At 45.5% G+C, this 18,036-nt stretch overlaps 1 protein-coding gene across 1 annotated transcript in view; it reads right to left on the bottom strand.

The window, feature by feature from the left end:
• LOC126212749 (uncharacterized) overlaps positions 1 to 18,036 on the bottom strand; it is a 194,605-nt gene that overhangs the window by 16,056 nt on the left and 160,513 nt on the right. The window contains exon 9 of the mRNA XM_049940157.1: positions 8,247 to 9,376. Coding sequence (XP_049796114.1) covers positions 8,290 to 9,376 — 1,087 coding nt within the window. The 3' untranslated portion in view covers positions 8,247 to 8,289. The remainder of the gene's footprint in view (positions 1 to 8,246; positions 9,377 to 18,036) is intronic.

Genomic DNA, 18,036 nt, shown 5'->3' with positions numbered 1-18,036 from the left:
GTGTCACTAAAATGCAGCAAGTGCAGAAATAGGAGTAAAATTATAGATGAAAGTCTACAGAGGCAGTTTGCTCGTCAACAGTAGCAAAAGGAAAGCAGCACATAAGGAGGAGAACTGCAAGAGAACGGAGGGGAAGGGGTTAAAGGGAAACACATAGCACATGTTTGGAACAGGCCTATTACAAGAATAAAAAGGAGTGGTAAGCCACTCGGCAACACACTAAAAATTCCAACCTAAAATTTTTGGCTGAAGCCCAGAAACATCACACTACCTTAAAACTTTCTTGACACTCGCCTCGTCATCGGCTAAAATCGAGGGCAGATCCCCACTAATATTAACTTCCGCCCTGACAAAACGATATAAGTCACACTCAACTAAAATGTGGCGTACAGTGAGTCGTACGCCACAGGCAGCACACAGAGGGGGTTCCTTGCGCCGTAGTAAGAAGGCATGCGTAAGAGGACAGTGCCCTATGCGAAGACGTGTAAGGGTCACTTCGTCACGCCTAGGTGACCGGCAGCAGGAACACCACGGCTGGACGGTGGGTTTCACCAACCGCAGCTTATTTTCCCTCACCGCCAGCCATTCCTCCTCCCACAATTGCATATACTTCCGCCGCAGCACAGAAACGACACCTTGCAAAGGAATAGAACATTGCGTCACCTCCGGTAACCTGCAGGCGTCCTTGGCAGCTCTGTCAGCTTGTTCATTTCCCCGTATGCCCACATGCCCTGGCACCCAGCAAAAGGACACTCGCTTGCCCTGTCGTTGGAGGAAATACAGTTGGTCGTAAATCAGCTATTCCAACTTCTCCGCTGGGTACAGGTTCTGCAGTGACTGTATTGCGCTCAGTGAGTCAGAGCAAATGAGGAAGTGTTTGCCCTGAGTAAACCGTATCTGCTCCAATGCCTTCAGGATCGCATGAAGTTCTGCGGAAAAAACAGTGTATTCCTGGGGAAGGCGAATCCTGATGACACGTTCGGGGAACACGACTGAGCAGCCAAGAAGATCCCCCTGTTGGGATCCATCAGTGTAGACTACTGTAAAATCATGATGCCTGTCTAAAATGTTAAAAAACAAAGATTTGAAAGTAAAATCTGATGTACTGTCTTTCTTAAAATTTGCCAAATCTAAAATCAGTGTGGGTCTCTGGAGGAGCCAAGGTGGATATCTGCTCCAACCTCGACGTGAAACATTAAAACCGGCCACACCCATCCCTAAAATGCAATCCTTTGCACGAATCCCATAGGGCCTTGTCGCTCGTTGCCGGTTGCGAAAAAGCCTTTCCAGTGGAGGCCGAGCAACAGTGTGCTATGCAGGTGTGTACGGTGTGGATAATGTTTGATAGGCCTGGCGCACCATTAGTAGACGCCGCCGGAGGTGAAGTGGCTGTTCACCTGCCTCTGCACAGAGGCTCGGTATGGGGCTGGTTCTGAACGCCCCAGTGGCCAACCGAATCCCCTCGTGGTGCACCACATCCAACAGCTTCAAATAAGTGGGTCTCGCAGACCCGTACACCGTGCATCCATAATCGAGCCGGGACCGCACGAAAGCTCTGTAAAACCGGAGCAGACAAGTCCTGTCTGCTCCCCATGTGCGATGACTAAGACATTTTAAAATAGACAGCGCCTTAAGAGACCGTGTTTTCAGTTCCTTAATGTGTGGCAGCCACGTAAGCTTAGAATCAAAAGTGAGGCCCAGAAACTTCACCGTGTCTTTAAAATTCAGAACGGTGTCCCTCATCCGCAACTCAGGCAAGTCAAAAATGGAACGAGAACGGTGAAAAAGAACACACACCGACTTATCAGTTGAAAACTTAAAACCACTCTTCTGTGCCAATTCATCCATACGTCGCAGAGTGAGTTGCAACTGACGAGTCGTCGTTGCGAGGCTCGAAGAAGAGCAAAATACAGAGAAATCGTCCACAAACAAGGAACACTGCACAGGACTTTTCACAACAGACGTAATACTGTTAATAGCAATAGCAAAGACCGTCACACTTAAAACACTACCTCGAGGGACACCGTTCTCTCGTTCAAAGCGACTAGACAGTACGTCTCCGACTCGGTACCGAAAATAGCGTGGCGACAGGAAGGACCGAATAAAATTGGGAAGACATCCACGAAAACCCCATTCGTGGAGCTGCCTGATGATAAGATGCCTCCAAGTAGTGTCGTATGCCTTTTCAATGTCAAAAAATATTCCCAACAGGTGATGCTGGCGCAGGAAAGCCTGTTGTACAGCCGCCTCCAGGAGGGCCAGGTTATCAAAGGTGGAGCGATACCTCCTGAACCCACACTGAAAGCGACTAAGGAGTGGTCTGGATTCTAACATCCAGACAAGGCGGCGGTTGACCATCCGCTCCAAGGTCTTTCCCACGCAGCTAGTGAGGGCAACACTACGGTAACTACCCGGGCACGTGCGGTCTTTCCCAGGTTTTAAAAGAGGAATTAAAATTGCTTCACGCCACGAGTCGGGGAAGTGACCAGACATCCAAACTAGATTAAAAAGTCGGAGGAGGATTTCTTTATTTCTCCCTGTGAGGTGCCGCAGCATGCTATAGTGGATTCTATCCTGACCAAGGGATGTATCACGAGCCCCACACAATGCAGAATCCAGTTCCCACATGGAAAATGGGCAGTTGTACTCTTCTGTATTGGGTGAGCGGAAGTCAAAACTGCTCCTCTCAGCAGCCACTCTGTGGGGCTGGAAAGCTGGATTCTGACTGGCGGTTGCAGTAATAGCTGCAAAATGAGCCGCCATAGACTGGGCAATATCTTTTGGGGTCGTTTGGAGAGTACCATTCCACATTATAGCAGCCATAGGGCACCTCCCACCTCTCCCAGAAATCCTCCTTATGGTCTCCCATACAATAGAACTTCGTGTAGAACGATTAATGGTGTTCAGGAACTGCTGCCACGACCTCTTCTCGCTCTCTCGTATAATCCGGCGACACTTTGCCCTCGCCACCTGAAAGGCTGCAAGGTTCTCTACAGTTGGCCGGCATTTGAACCTACGCAGAGCTGCCCGCCTAGCCCTGACTGCAGAGCGGCATTCGTCGCTCCACCGAGGGACAGGCTGCCACTTCGGTTGTCCCGTGGACTGTGGGATGGACGCTTCACTGGCGTGGTGGATCACTTCAGTAATATGAGCCACCCATTCCTGGACACTGACCCGATGTTCAAACTGGGCCAGTTGACTATACAGTGCCCAGTTGGCTCTACCGAGCACCCATCGAGGCGGTTTCCTTTCCGGTTCCACTGCACGTGGCAGGTGAATCCAGATGGGGAAGTGATCGCTGCCGTGTAAGTCGTCAACCACTTCCCGTGCAGCAGTGTGGGCGACGGCTGGAGAGCAAAGCGAAAGATCAATGGCAGAGAACGACCCAGTTGCAATGCAAAAATGCGTGCTTTGACCTGTATTTAGCAAATAGGCACTGGAAGACAGAAGAAGCCTCTCGATTGCTCTACCCCTGGGGCAAGTACTCACAGAGCCCCAAAGCATATTGTGTGCATTAAAATCACCACAGAGGATGAAGGGGTGGGGGAGCTGTGTAAGAAGATCACCGAGAGCCTCTTCGTCGAGCACATCGTGTGGGGGCAGGTAAAGCGAACATACTGTTAGCATACGACGCACATGTACTAATATTGCAACTGCCTGTAAATTCGTCGTGAGGGGGAGAGGCGAGGAGTGGTAGTCGGTGTTGACGAAGATACCTACTGCTCCCCGAGCTATCTGTCCACTCAGGTCGTCCTTTTTGTGGAGGACATAACCACGTAGCTCAGGGGTGTATGTTTCACTGAAATTTGTCTCTTGCAGACATACACACATAGGTCTATCCTGAATCAAGAGATGTAGTTCCTCCACATGGGTCCTGAACCCTTGCAAGTTCCATTGCAATATGGGAGCCATCACGGTGGTTGTATTTTCGGCCTCTCTTTCCGCCGAGGTGGGGAGACTGCAGCGGGTGGAGGCTCAGTCTTGGGGCGAGATGACTGCCCCACATATACATCGTATTCCATCAACTCTGGGGAAGAGTCAGAGGAAGCCTCACGTAAAAGAACATCCGCATGGTCAGATGGCTTACCACGGGATTTGACCCGCTGTTGTTGCTGTACAGGAGCTTTCTGTGGTTTGGTGGGCTTTGGGGGAGCGGATGTGGGAGTGGGAATTGGCGCACTGGGCTTGGGAACAGCCGCAGCTGTTTGAGGCGCGAGGGGCTGGCCCAAGTTCGCCACTGTACCTGTGTCTGCCAGTTGAGTAGGGGCTACTGGCTCTGAAACACTGGCTGCGTTGCAAGTGCACTGACAGCTGCAGGTGTTAGTGCCAACACTCACCACCTCGGTCTGCGTCGAGGCATCGACTTTTGGAGTAGGCTTCTGAACCAGGGATGCAAAAGATGTAGCAAATGTGGGAGGGTGCATCGACTTATAGATCTTCTTGGCCTGACCATAGGGGATACGCTTGGTTGTTTTTATTTCCTGGACTTTGCGTTCCTCTAAAAATATGCAGCAGTCCCTACTCCACACAGGGTGGTTGCCAGAGCAATTGATACATCTAGCTGGAGACGAGCAACCAACTCCTTCAGGAGCAGCCTTACCACAGTTGCCACAAGTCGCTTCGCCTTTACACCCGAAGGTGGTATGCCCAAAACGCTGGCATTTAAAACAGCGCATTGGAGACGGGAAATAAGGCCGCACACTAAGGCGAAGGAAGCCAGCTTTAATATGTTCTGGAAGTTTCGTGCTATTGAAGGTCAGAATAAAAGAGTCGGATTTCACAAGATTGCCATCAACCCTCTTCATGATACGTTGAACATCAGCGATACCTTCCGGAGCCCACTCACATTGCAGTTCGTCTTTGGGAATGTCGACTAGATCCCGGCATGTCACAACACCTTTGCTATAATTCAAGGTGCTGTGCAGTTCAGTGTCTATGGCATACTCCCCAAGGCATTTAGCAGCTTGCAGGTTAGTGGCTTGCTGGGAAGTGGAAGTTTCCACGAGCAAGGTCCCATTACGCAAACGCTTCACTGATTTTAAGGAGCCACAGATGCCCTCCAGACCCTTTTGTATATAGAAGGGCGAAACCTTCTCAAAACTACCCTCCTGATTACCAGAATGCATTCTGTTACTAAAGACTTGACTTGTCAAAGATGTGCTGCAGTCAGGGGGACTGACTGCACGAGCCCTCTTCAGAGACTGGGTGTCGGAACCTTCCAGCGGCCCACCCTTTCCGCTGGGAGGAGGAAAAGAGGAATTCGAAGGATCCATCTCGGTCCCACGAGCAGCTAGGGAACTAGAAGTCCACCTAGACAGAGCCCCGCGTGCCTAGGTAAGCCTTATACAACTGAGGTGCGGCAGGTTCCCCAGAGGTTGCCCGCTATCGACTGTTCCACCTCAACAGCCACGCATCTCATCGGCGCGCAGCACACCTTGAGATTGAGGGGTTTTTTAGAGAGGTTTATTCCGTCCTCGCGATCCGGGCGGTCAAGCCAAGATCCCCATTCCCTGAGACACACAACGTTCCACCGCCGCGCCGCACGGTGGTCCCTGAAGGATGCTCAGAGCTTACGGTGACGGGGGACTGGCGGCGCTTACCAGTCCCCAGCTCAGGAACCCCGGGGTCGCCGAGCCCGTACCCAGCAAATGAATGCTGAGGCCCTGGGGACTTGGACCACTCAAAGACGCAGTGGGAGGAAAGAAGTTCCGCTCTGATGAAGAGGCACGCCACGCGGTGCACGAGTAGTTGCACGGGCTACCAAAAGAATTTTTTTCTAAAGGAATTTATGCTCTTTGTAAGCGCTGGAGGACTTGCATTGAGCGTGGGGGGCATTATGTTGAAAAGTGTTACAGCTTTGTACCACTTCTGCACAATAAATAATATTTAAAAAAAATATTTAAGGTTTTCATTTGATTCACCCTTGTATTCATATTAGCTTTCAAACTCCTGCTCTTTTGATTGCAAAAACTCAGATGTTTACAAACACAATCACAAAGAACAAAATGCACACTCACAGTGCTCTCGTGAGACTAATTATTGACAGAGTTGTCAAGATAGGAGAGGACACACAAAGCAAGGAGTGGTAGTGAGATAACGCTGAACGTACAGCATAAAAAAGAGATACACAGCCTGTGTAGGAAAGAAGAGGGATGTACCGCTGAGAGAAAGGAAAAGGTGATGTGAGGCGGTGTGAAAGAGATTTGCAGTGGTTTAGGCCAGGTGGCAAGGGGAGAGCACAGAATGTGTTGGTGAGATAATTGCCACCTGTGTAATTCAGAGAAGTCAGTGCTGGTAGGAAGTGTCCAAAACATCTGTGCTGAAAGGAGTACAGCATTCTGAAGCAACCATTTTCATTAAGCTACAACAAGAACTTAAAAGTCTTAGTAATAATCTTTGCACTTTCACGTCTATAATGAAGAATTTCTTCAGGGCCCACTCCTTGTAGTCTGTTGTGAAAAAAAAATGTTATGCTGTTGATTACACTAACATATACCCAGCAGCTTCACACCTGCACAACGTTCATGTGAATTTAATTTTATTTATTTTTAACTTTTGTGGAAATGGAAGAGGGTGTAGATGAAGATGAAATGGGAGATACGATACTGTGGGAAGAGTTTGACAGAGCCTGAAAACCCGAGTCGAAACAAGGCCCAGGGAGTAGACAACATTCCATTAGAACTACTGACGGCCTTGGGAGAGCCAGTCCTGACAAAACTCTACCATCTGGTGAGTAAGATGCACGAGACGGGCGAAATACCCTCAGACTTCAAGAAGAATATAATAATTCCAATCCCAAAGAAAGCAGGTGTTGACAGATGTGAAAATTATTGAACTATCAGTTTAATAAGCCACGGCTGCAAAATACTAATGCGAATTCTTTACAGACGAATGGAAAAACTGGTAGAAGCCAACATCAGGGATGATCAGTTTAGATTCCGTAGAAAGGTTGGTACCTGTGAGGCAGTACTGACCCTAAGACTTATCTTAAAAGATAGGTTAAGGAAAGGCACACCTACTTTCTTGCATTTGTAGGCTTAGAGAAAGCTTTTGACAATGTAGACTGGAATACTCTCTTTCAAATTCTGGAGGTGGCAGGGGCAAAATACAGAGAGCGAAAGGCTATTTACAATTTGTACAGAAACCAGATGGCTGGTACAAGAGTTGAGGGGCACGAAAGGGAAGCAGTGGTTGGAAAGGGAGTGAGACAGGGTTGTAGCCTCTCCCCGATGTTATTCAATCTGTACATTGAGCAAGCAGTAAAGGAAACAAGAGAAAAATTCGGAGTAGGTATTAAAATCCGCGGAGAAGAAATAAAATCTTTGAGGTTCGCCGATGACATTGTAATTCTGTCAGAGACAGCAAAGGACTTGGAAGAGCAGTTGAACGGAATGGACAGTGTCTTGAAATGAGGATATAAGATGAACATCAACAAAAGCAAAACGAGGATAATGGAATGTAGTTGAATTAAGTTGGGTGATGCTAAGAGAATTAGATTAGGAAATGAGGCACTTAAAGTAGTAAAGGAGCTTTGCTATTTGGGGAGCAAAATAACTGATGATGGTCGAAGTAGAGAGGATATAAAATGTAGACTGGCAGTGGCAAGGAAAGCATTTCTGAACAAGAGAAATTTGTTAACATCGAGTATAGATTTAAGTGTCAGGAAGTCGTTTCTCAGAGTATTTGTATGGAGTGTAGCCATGTACGGAATTGAAACGTGGACGATAAATAGTTTGGACAAGAAGAGAATAGAAGCTTTCGAAATGTGGTACTACAGAAGAATGCTGAAGATTAGATGGGTAGATCACATAACTAATGAGGAGGTACTGAATAGGATTGGGGAGAAGAGGAGTTTGTGGCACAACTTGACCAGAAGAAGGGATCGGTTGGTAGGACATGTTCTGAGGCATCAAGGGATCACCAATTTAGCATTGGAGGGCAGCGTGGAGGGTAAAAATCGTAGGGGGAGGCCAAGAGATGAATACACTAAGCAGATTCAGAAGGATGTAGGTTGCAATAAGTACTGGGAGATGAAGAAGCTTGCACAGGATAGAGTAGCATGGAGAGCTGCATCAAGCCAGTCTCAGGACTGAAGACCACTACAACAACAACAACTTTTGTGATGTTAGTATCAGGTTCCACGGCCACAGAGATGTGCTCCACAATCTAGTCCTATACGACCAGACACGTAAAATAAGAGTAAGCAAATCGATACGAATTTAGAGTCAGATAGCCGTAAGACTTACGACATTGACAGCCAGAAGGTGCACAATTGTGAACCGCTCCCACTCAGTCGCTCTCGGTCTCGTCGTCTTCCGTGATCGAGTCCTCGCTCTCGTCACCGCTGTCGGGCGTGCCGGGGTTCAGAATGACGTCGTCGACAGCTTCCTCCGCGGCACCGTCGCGCCTCCAGTAGTCCTCCTCGATGGCCCGCACCTTCCCGCAGTAGCCCTCCCAGTCCGTGGCAGTAACACTCTGGAAGGCGGCGGTCACGACCTTCTGCAGCCTGGCGAACGATAGCCCCGGGAGCGTGTGCTGTCGGACGTACTTTACAACTTTTTCCCACGCCAGGTCGGCCGCACTCAGTCCGCGGACGTTCGGCGGCAGTCGGACCACCGAGTGGCCCCGTACGGAAGCCATCTGGTCGACAATGTAGTCCTTCCGAGAGCCGCCGTTTGCCCGAATCAACTCCCACAGCACGTACTTCATCATCGTCTCGTCGCACGCGACGCCCCTCCTGCGCAGCCACGTCACCATGTGCGACTTCGGATCGTACACGCAGGGCGCCGGGTCGGCCCGCCTGCAGTGGTGCGGGGCATCGTCCACCACGACGGCAGACTCCGGCGGGAGGTTCGGGAGCACGCCCGTCTCGAACCACTTCTCGAAGTCGGCAGTGCCGGTCCACTTCTTCGCGGAGCCGACACGGAACGACAGCTGGGCCTCTCTGACGAACCCCTTCCGGGATCCGACACTCCGGACGACCAGCGCACCGCCGCCGCCCGCCGCTCTTCCGTCCCTGCACTTGCCGCAGTTCAGACCCGTGTCTATCCACGATTCGTCCAGGTAGAAGATTTCCCTGCCGACTTCCCTCGTGTGCTTCATCCGCACGATGAAACGCGAGCGCCACCGCACCAGACTGAACCGCTCGAGTAAGAAGGTCCGCCCGTCCTCTTCTTCGACCTTCCTCCAGACGAAGCCCATCGATTTCAACCTCTTCCTCAGAGCGGCGCTCTCACACTCCAGGCCCGTCTTCTCTCGCAGGGCGGACACGAGCTTCCCCAGCGTGGGCACCGCTTTCCGCACCGTGTAGAACTCCTCGATCGTGTCCCTCAAGACTCGCTCGTCGAAGTCGTCAATTTTCTCGTCATTCAATTTCCTAATTGAAAGAGAAGAGAGAAATTGTTACAACACTGGGCACTGCACAATGTAGTGATTTTTTATGTATGAAGAATTATAAAAGTTTTTAGAAAGTGTAGCTGTTCTCATTTAGGAGTACAAGTCAAAAGGTAAGTTGCAATCTTTTACATTTTTTAGTATGTATGTCAGCACGAGGGCACGCAATTTGTATCATTATCAGTTTTGACTTATTACCAAGTCACCATTAGACATAACAAGGCGGAACCGTCCCAACTGCTGCGACTGCACTCATTTTAATATTTGAATCTTTTCTTTCCACTCATTATTCACTTTTCTTACAGATACCTAAGTGATATATACATAACATTATGTAACATACTGATAAATACGCTGTCCAGTGACATTAATGTGACCAATACATATGTTAGACATCAACGTGCATTGAAGTGTAAAATGGTGCCGGGTAAAAGTGTACAAATTGCCGATCCCGCAGTTCCAACGAATTTCGACCGTAATAAGTGCAAAATATGTTCGAAAAGAGTTATACGAGGTATTCTGTGTATTAACTGTAATTACTGGTATCACGAAAAATGCGTCAAAGTTAACCTGAAATACTTTAAGAGTGAAGAACAGTGGACATGCCGCCAGTGCATCATACAAGCAGCTGAATCCAAAGTAAACAATACTCTAAAAACGCAGGATCACATAATTACGTCGTTGAAACAAGAAATAATGGACCTCAACCTGAAGCTTGAAAGCCTACTGGTGAAGTATCATGAACTATTAGTGAAGTGTAATGAACTTGAAGTGGCAGTAACCAATAAAACCACGAACAATGAACTCTTTATCCGCACACCGAACGTAAATATCGGTAACAAAAACTGGCGTTTGACGGGACAACGTACTACGAGAAATAGTCAAGCCGTAAATCGTGCTCAGAATGCAACGCTCAGAAATCGTGTGTTGTCTAGCGCCACGTGTGATCGTAGCCCTGTAAAATCTGCACGTAAACTAACTGCAATGGAAAACAAAGCTAATGTGGGGGTACGCCTACGTGAAATGGATCCAGAAAGTGATTTTAAAAGTGTAACTACTGATAACCGCTGGGTGCAAGATGCTAGCAAGGTCAATTTACAGTCTAACTTTGCACAATATCTTACGCAAAAATTAACCTAAAGTGAACAATCCGCCACAAAGTGTACGAATAATCCGCCGACGAACATAATCTCTCAAGCACTAATATATGTGCAGGACAAAAACGAAAGAAATTCCAGAACGTTACATAGACATCTGCAACACACTGTGTACCATCAGATCACACGGAATAAATAAATAAATAAATAAAAACCATTCACAGAAGTCAAGGGGAAGAACTAGCAGTGGAGTGGAGCTCTGAAAACAAACAGTGAAGTCATTATTGTAATGCAGAAATGGAACGATTTACCTGATGTCCAAAAGGACACGATCACCGACACTTTAGCCAGGGGAGGGCGGGAAGTATTTCCAAAATGGCTGAGTTTGTCACTGAGGTTAAAGTATACTGTGAACTGATGCTGAGGTAACTGTAGTGCACCACGGGCCACAGATAACACGGGTGTACGATGGGTGCGGAGACGTGTAGACGTGAACTATTGAGCAACTGACCTCCCCAGATGAACTGAGGAGTTATTGACAGTGTCTCCTCAATGACCACTCAGCAAAGGTTGCTGCATACGGGCCTCCAAAGCAGGCACCCGGTTCGTGCACACACGGCGACTGCCGTTCGTCGGTAACGGAGCCCGGAATTTTCACACTCGCGCCACAACTGACATCTACTGACTGGCAAGAGATGGAAATTTTGGACGAATCACATTTCGTTCCCCACCAGACAGACGGTCATCGGCACCCGTGTGACCCTGTAGCAATCGTCAGAAGGGTCCGGGCCGAAAGAGGAAGCGTTATAGTCTAGGAAACGTTTTTTGTGGTATTCCCTAGAGGATCTTGTCATTCTGGAAGGCACAACGCAAGTACGTATCTATCCTTGGGGACCGTGACCACCCCTCTGTGCAGTTTACTTTTCCTTGGCTCGATGACATCTACCAGCAGGACAACGCAACATGTCACACAGCTTACATTTCCAGATGCCGAGTTTGTCTTATTTGCAGATGATACAAACACTGCAATAAATAGTAAATCAAATATAAATTTAGAAAGGCCAGCTAATCAAATTTTTACTGACATTAATAAGTGGTTCATAGTCAATTCACTGTCACACTTTGAAAAGACTCACTACATGCAGTTCAGAACTTCCACGAGGTGTCCTAGTGTGTGTATAAAATATGACAACATGGAAATAGTGGAAGCTGAGAGTGTAAAATTCTTGGGATTACAACTTGATAATAAATTCAGTTGGGAGCAACAAACTAACGAACTGCTAAAGTGCCGAAATGAGTCTGTGTTTGCAATGCGAATGATGTCAGACATACGAAATATAAATATATAAAAAAAAGGCAGATTTTGCTTATTTTCACTCCATTATGTCATATGGTATCATATTTTGGGGTAACTCCACAAACCGAGAAAATTTTTTTAGAGTACAGAAGCATATAATAAGAGTAATGTGCAGTGTAAATCCGAGAACATCGTGTCGAAACCTATTCAAAGAATTGGGCATACTAACCACAGCTTCTCAGTATATTTATTCCTTAATGAAGTTGGTTGTAAATAATACACATTTTTCCAACTAACTGCTTAGTACACAGTAGCAATACTAGGAATAAGAACAATATACATAAAGATTTAAAATCACTTACTCTTGCCCACAAAGGAGTCCAGTATTCAGCAACGCATATTTTCAATAAGTTACCAGCAACCATTAATAGTTTAGTTTCAGACAAGGTACAATTTAAACATAATTTAAAAGAATTTTTGGTGGCCAACTCCTCCTATTCAATCCATGAATTTCCCAACAAGTGCAGTAGACCATTTTATTGAAAATTTATTATACTTGAATTTTTGAGAATACTTGGTTGTAACAACCAAGTAAGTACCTACTGTGTCAATGATGGATGTATGGAAAGCAGATGTAAGTCTTAAGTCTGTAAATATTAGAAGTTTAATTTTAAATATTGTACATAATTTGACTGTTCTTAACTGAGGATCATTGAAATGAATAATTTACTTTAATTTTTGACAATACTTGGTAGTAATAGCCAAGTAACTAGCTATTGCGTGAATGATGGATTTAATGAAAGCATATGTAAGTATTACACCTGTAAATATTAGAAGTTTAATTTTAATTCGTGTACATAATTTTACTGTTTATTGGCTGAAAAACTCAAGTTTTTCTAATTACATTTTTGTAATGTGTTTATCTGACATGCTCCACACCCAGGAGGATCCCCCCTTTTGTGGGTCTATGGAATGAATAATTAATCTAATCTAATCTCACAGTGTACACGTGCAGCTTGACAAACTCGAAGATGAGTTTACCGTACCCTGCCGACCACAAATATCCCCCGGTTTAAACCTAATCGCGAATCAGTCGGACTGCCTCGATCGGGCTTTTGCCGTCGTGGATCCTAAACCGAGCAACGAATCTCCCCCGGTTTAAACCTAATCACGAATCAGTCGGACTGCCTCGATCGGGCTTTTGCTGTTGTGGATCCTAAACCGAGCAACGTAGTGCAGCTGGTCACAGCACTCCAGTAGACACAGCTCCAAATCCCCATCAGTAACTTCCAGATAATCACTGTCTCTCTTCTGCACATCTAACAGCGGTCTGTGCTGCCCAAGGTGGGTGTTCAGCTTTTTGACAGGTGGTCATATTAATGTGACTGGATAGTGTATTTCAAGTCAGATATTGGGCTGAGTTTTGTTTCAATATATTGTCTAGATGATTATTTTTGAATAATCTGATTCCATTAATGTACACAGTTTTCACAATAACGCTGTTAATTAGAAGGTAAGACTAACTCGTCCCGATTTCCCAGTAATGTACCAAAATTCTCATAAATCTAATTAACTTATGAGATAATTGACACTGGAAGTCCAGACCGTCATACTTTTTTTTTTTTTTTTTCAAATTTGTTAGATTCTGACTTGCCACTGTACTTTTGTTGCTTTATTTTTTCTAAATCTGATGACACAACTCACTAATTAATTCAACTGCTAAGCAATAGGAATTTGCATTAATGATTACAAATCAAAAGATAACTGCCATTCTTCCAATCGAGGTATCCCCGATGCTGGTGCATAATACGGTTCCTTGTGCTTCTTCAATTTACTAGATTGCATCCTACTGCATAAATCAAACTACAGTCAAGATTCATAGTCCTTCAAAATAAGAGACTCTTAAATTTAATCAACTCTTCAAAACACTATGTAGTTTCTGAGACAACATACACATGCCAGTCTTTAAATAATAAAAGAATGACACCCAGTCTGCGACTGGAAAGTAACTGTGTAACATCTATGCAGCTCAATACCGGCACACCGGCAAACGTAATATCTCCACATAATTCTCTCGAGTAAAGTTCGTATTCGGAAAGCAAATGTCAAACGTGTAACTGTATCAGTTCCGTAAACTTTCAAAGTGGACTTTTCATCGTGCTGTCGACTTTTTATATGACAAAAACATTTTCACTGTGGTTATTATGACGTATTTCCACTGTGTCAAACCTTCATTGTATTCACTGACCATAGCATCACTTCACTGTGATGGTGATGTGAAACTGGACCTGGTCATTCCATAATTTACAATGAAAATAAATAATGGAAGATCTAGTTAACTGTAACAACTGTGTTGTGTACATCACATGCACATTCCTAGAAAATACTTTTTGGCTATGTCACCGGGACATTGAGGTACGAGGCACTCGGATTCTGACAAAATTGAGACTCTGCAGCAAAAACAGGTAGAAGACAATTGCAACCTGTTTAAAAGGAAGGAGGAAGGGGGACACTTAAACACCACGAGAAACTAAATTAAAAATCAAACTACCTTCAGTGTACAGCAACACATACTTAAATTCATTACACAGCAACTCTTCAACTTACAAGTTCACGGCGTTCTTTATCAGTATTGGTACACTGTGTACCATGATTCGTCACTCCACACAATGTTTTTCCACCGTTCACTCAATCCAATGTTTACGCTCCTTACACCAGGCGAAGCATCGTTTGGCATTTATGACCAAGAAATCCAAGTTTTCTCACCTCCCGCCTAACTGTCAAATTACTTGCAGTGGATCCTGATGCAGTTTGGAATCCCAGTGTGATGGTCTGGATAGACGTCTGCCTGTTACACATTACGACGCTCTTCAACTGTCCCCGGTCTCTGTTAGTGAACAGACGAGGTCGGCCTGTATGCTTTTATGCTGTACGTGTCCCTTCACGTTTCCACTTCACTATCTCATCGAAAACAGTGGACCTAGGGATGTTTAGGAGTGTGGAAATCTCAAGTACAGACATATGACACAAGTGACACCCAATCACCTGACCACATTCGAAGGCCGTGAGTTCTGCGCAGTGCCCCATTCTGCTCTCTCACAATGTCTAATGACTACTGGGGTCGCTGATATGGAGTACCTGGCAGTAGGTGGCAGCACAATGCACCTAATATGAAAAACGTATGTTTTTGGGGGCGTCTGGATACTTTTGAGCACACTGTGTATCTATACATACAGTGTGTTTTCTTTAACGGGGTCAATACAGGGAAATCGGACCTGCATAAGATACAGGAAAACTGTCTTAGGAACCTTTAGGTGTTTTTCTGTGAAAACTGTTGTGCCATAATCAACTTTCTTATGTGTATTGGATTAGTTCTGTGTAAGAGTCATTTCATTATATTAAGAAAAGAATCGGGACAGCAGCAGTTTTATAAAACTTAACCAAATAAACCAGGACAGAAATGATAAAATCCGTGAAAAGCAATGTTTTGGAATGTTTTATCATCCTAATGATAATGTTAACAGTTTAATCGTGTCATGCACAGACATTCTCGAATCAGTGCAACTATTATTACGGTATATTGATAATTTTGGTATTATTGTTGATAACTTCGTGGAGCTGACGCTATTATCATCACTGATAAGATTGTTGAGTTGACAATAAAAATCACTTTTGTACATTTCTTCAGAGGTTTTCATTGTGTTGTATCGATATAACTGAAGTGGTACAATTGTTATGATTTCCTTCATTTAATTTCTTTCATTCTTTGATTGGCGTAACTATTATTGAAGTCTGTTAAGTAGTAATAATGCCTTGTCTGCAACTTTGTCCATGTGGATCTTGAACCCACAGAAATTTTGAAAAATCCTGAAGCTTATCATCAGTGGGCGAAAAAAAACTGAAGGTGAAGCTGACAAAAGGGAAAACAATTGATGTGTTCATAAGCACAGTCTTTAATTATCATAATTTTTTTTTAAAAATACAACACTAGGATGTGCCCCTATCCAGGTCTATTGATAATTCATACTTCAAATATCTGTATCTGTGCTTGCAAACAAATCAATTCTCCACCATTCCGCCCTTTTGACAGTTTCACTTTTTGTTTTCTGTATCTGTTTTCCTCACCTGCAGCTATTTCAGATGGAGTGGGGCGGGTAGTGGCAGAACAAAAGAGGAATGAGGCAGGAAGGGGGAGTGATAGCAGAGTAGGAGTGCGGGAAAATGCAGTAGCTCTCTTTCGGGAACATGCAGGGAAGTGACGGGAATGTGACGGTGAGCTGCTAAGAGCAGCATCCGGAGGCTGTGGTGGTGGGAAAATGGGATGGAGGAGAGAAGCAAAGGAGGGTAATGGATTAAAGATGATGACAGGCAGAAGTTATCTGAGTTCCAAATGAGATGACTGGAGGAATGTGTGCTTGTCACAGGGGTGTGTGTACAACATTGATTGTCTCTCTCTCTCTCTCTCTCTCTCTCTCTCTCTCTCTCTCTCTCTCTCTCCCCACCCTCCCTCTGTCCACCCCCCACCCCACTTCTGCCCCCTCTTATCAAAGAATGACATGCCCCCTCCCTGGGGATTTCCAGACTTCCATCACTGATCAACTACTCCAATCCTACTGACTGGCTGCTGCTTTGATCACTGACTCCAGGGCACACCCAACTGTATTCTTAATTGGACCACGTATATCACATTTTGCCTCTTAAACCTCCCACTTTATTCCTATAAACCATAAGACCGTGATAATCTGGCAGGCGCAATAGTGCACCACTCATCAAAAACTTTGCCATGTCTTTAGCTCGGTGCGGTTAGTAGTACAATGCTGCATTCGACTAACTTCAGAACTGTTTTTCGGTGCACCTTGTCAATAACAACTGTCTGCTTCTCACCCAGAAAGCCAATTGCAATGTTATTTTCATGCCAGTATCAATGATTCTTTGTTCACTAGGCCTAAATTTACAATACTTACACCAGCATCAAGTGCTGTGGAGTTTTATTAAATAAAGTCATTGTACTGTGTCAGTATTCAGCTACTTGTACAACTGTCAAACACAGTGTAGCACAGTACAAAGTTCAAAGGTACAGTTAATGTTCTCCAAACTGAGCAAAACTGTATTTAAAACGGCAAAACACACACATATGACATTGTCATCCACCGCATACTCACATATACTGTAATTTTCCCATGGTGTTTAATAAATAACAGTTGCTTGTTTGTATGTATTAAAACTACAGGTTTTCCTTATATCCACTTTTTAAGCCAGTTTTTTCAAACAGGAAAAATCAATCAATGGAAAATCTAGCATGGAATAATGACATTAGATTGCTACTCACCATACAGTGGAAATGCTGAGTCACAGATAGGCGCTCTCTCTCTCTCTCTCTCTCTCTCCCCCCCCCCCTCTCGTCGCAGATAGGCTCTCTCTCTCTCCCCCCCCCCCCCCCCCCCACACACACACACAGCAGGAGAGTGGAGCGGGAAGGAATAGCAGGGCAGGGGTGGGTGGCGGTAAAGTGTCCCTTGTAGGAGCATATACGAATGAGGTGGAAAGAGGTAAGGCAGCTAGGTGCAGTCGGGAATCAGACAGGGAAGGAAAAAAGGAGGAGGGGGAAGAAAAGGAGGAGGGGGGAGAAAAGGAGAGAATTAGATGAGGGGAGAAAAGGAGAGAGCTAGATGAGGGGAGAAAAGGAAAGAGCTAGAGGTGGGGAGAAAAGGAGAGAACTAGAGGTGGGGTTAAAAGGAGAGAACTAGAGGTGGGGTTAAAAGGAGAGAACTAGACGAGGGGAGAAAAGGAGAGAACTAGAGGTGGGGATAAAAGGGGAGAACTAGACGAGGGGATAAAAGGAGAGAACTAGACGAGGGGAGAAAAGGAGAGAACTAGACGAGGGGAGAAAAGGAGACAACTAGACGAGGGGAGAAAAGGAGACAACTAGACGAGGGGAGAAAAGGAGAGAAATAGACGAGGGGAGAAAAGGAGAGAAATAGATGAGGGGAGAAAAGGAGAGAAATAGACGAGGGGAGAAAAGGAGATAACTAGAGGAGGGGAGAAATGGAGAGAACTAGAGGAGGGGAGAAATGGAGAGAAATAGAGGAGGGGATAAAAGAGGAGAACTAGACGAGGGGAGAAAAGGAGAGAAATAGACGAGGGGAGAAAAGGAGAGAAGTAGGCGAGGGGAGAAAAGGAGAGAACTAGGCGAGGGGAGAAAAGGAGAGAACTAGGCGAGGGGAGAAAAGGAGAGAACTAGACGAGGGC

This window comes from Schistocerca nitens, chromosome 11 (assembly GCF_023898315.1).
Source record: "Schistocerca nitens isolate TAMUIC-IGC-003100 chromosome 11, iqSchNite1.1, whole genome shotgun sequence".
Taxonomy (NCBI): Eukaryota; Metazoa; Arthropoda; class Insecta; order Orthoptera; family Acrididae; genus Schistocerca; species Schistocerca nitens.
This window is presented reverse-complemented; position numbering and strand designations above follow the sequence as displayed.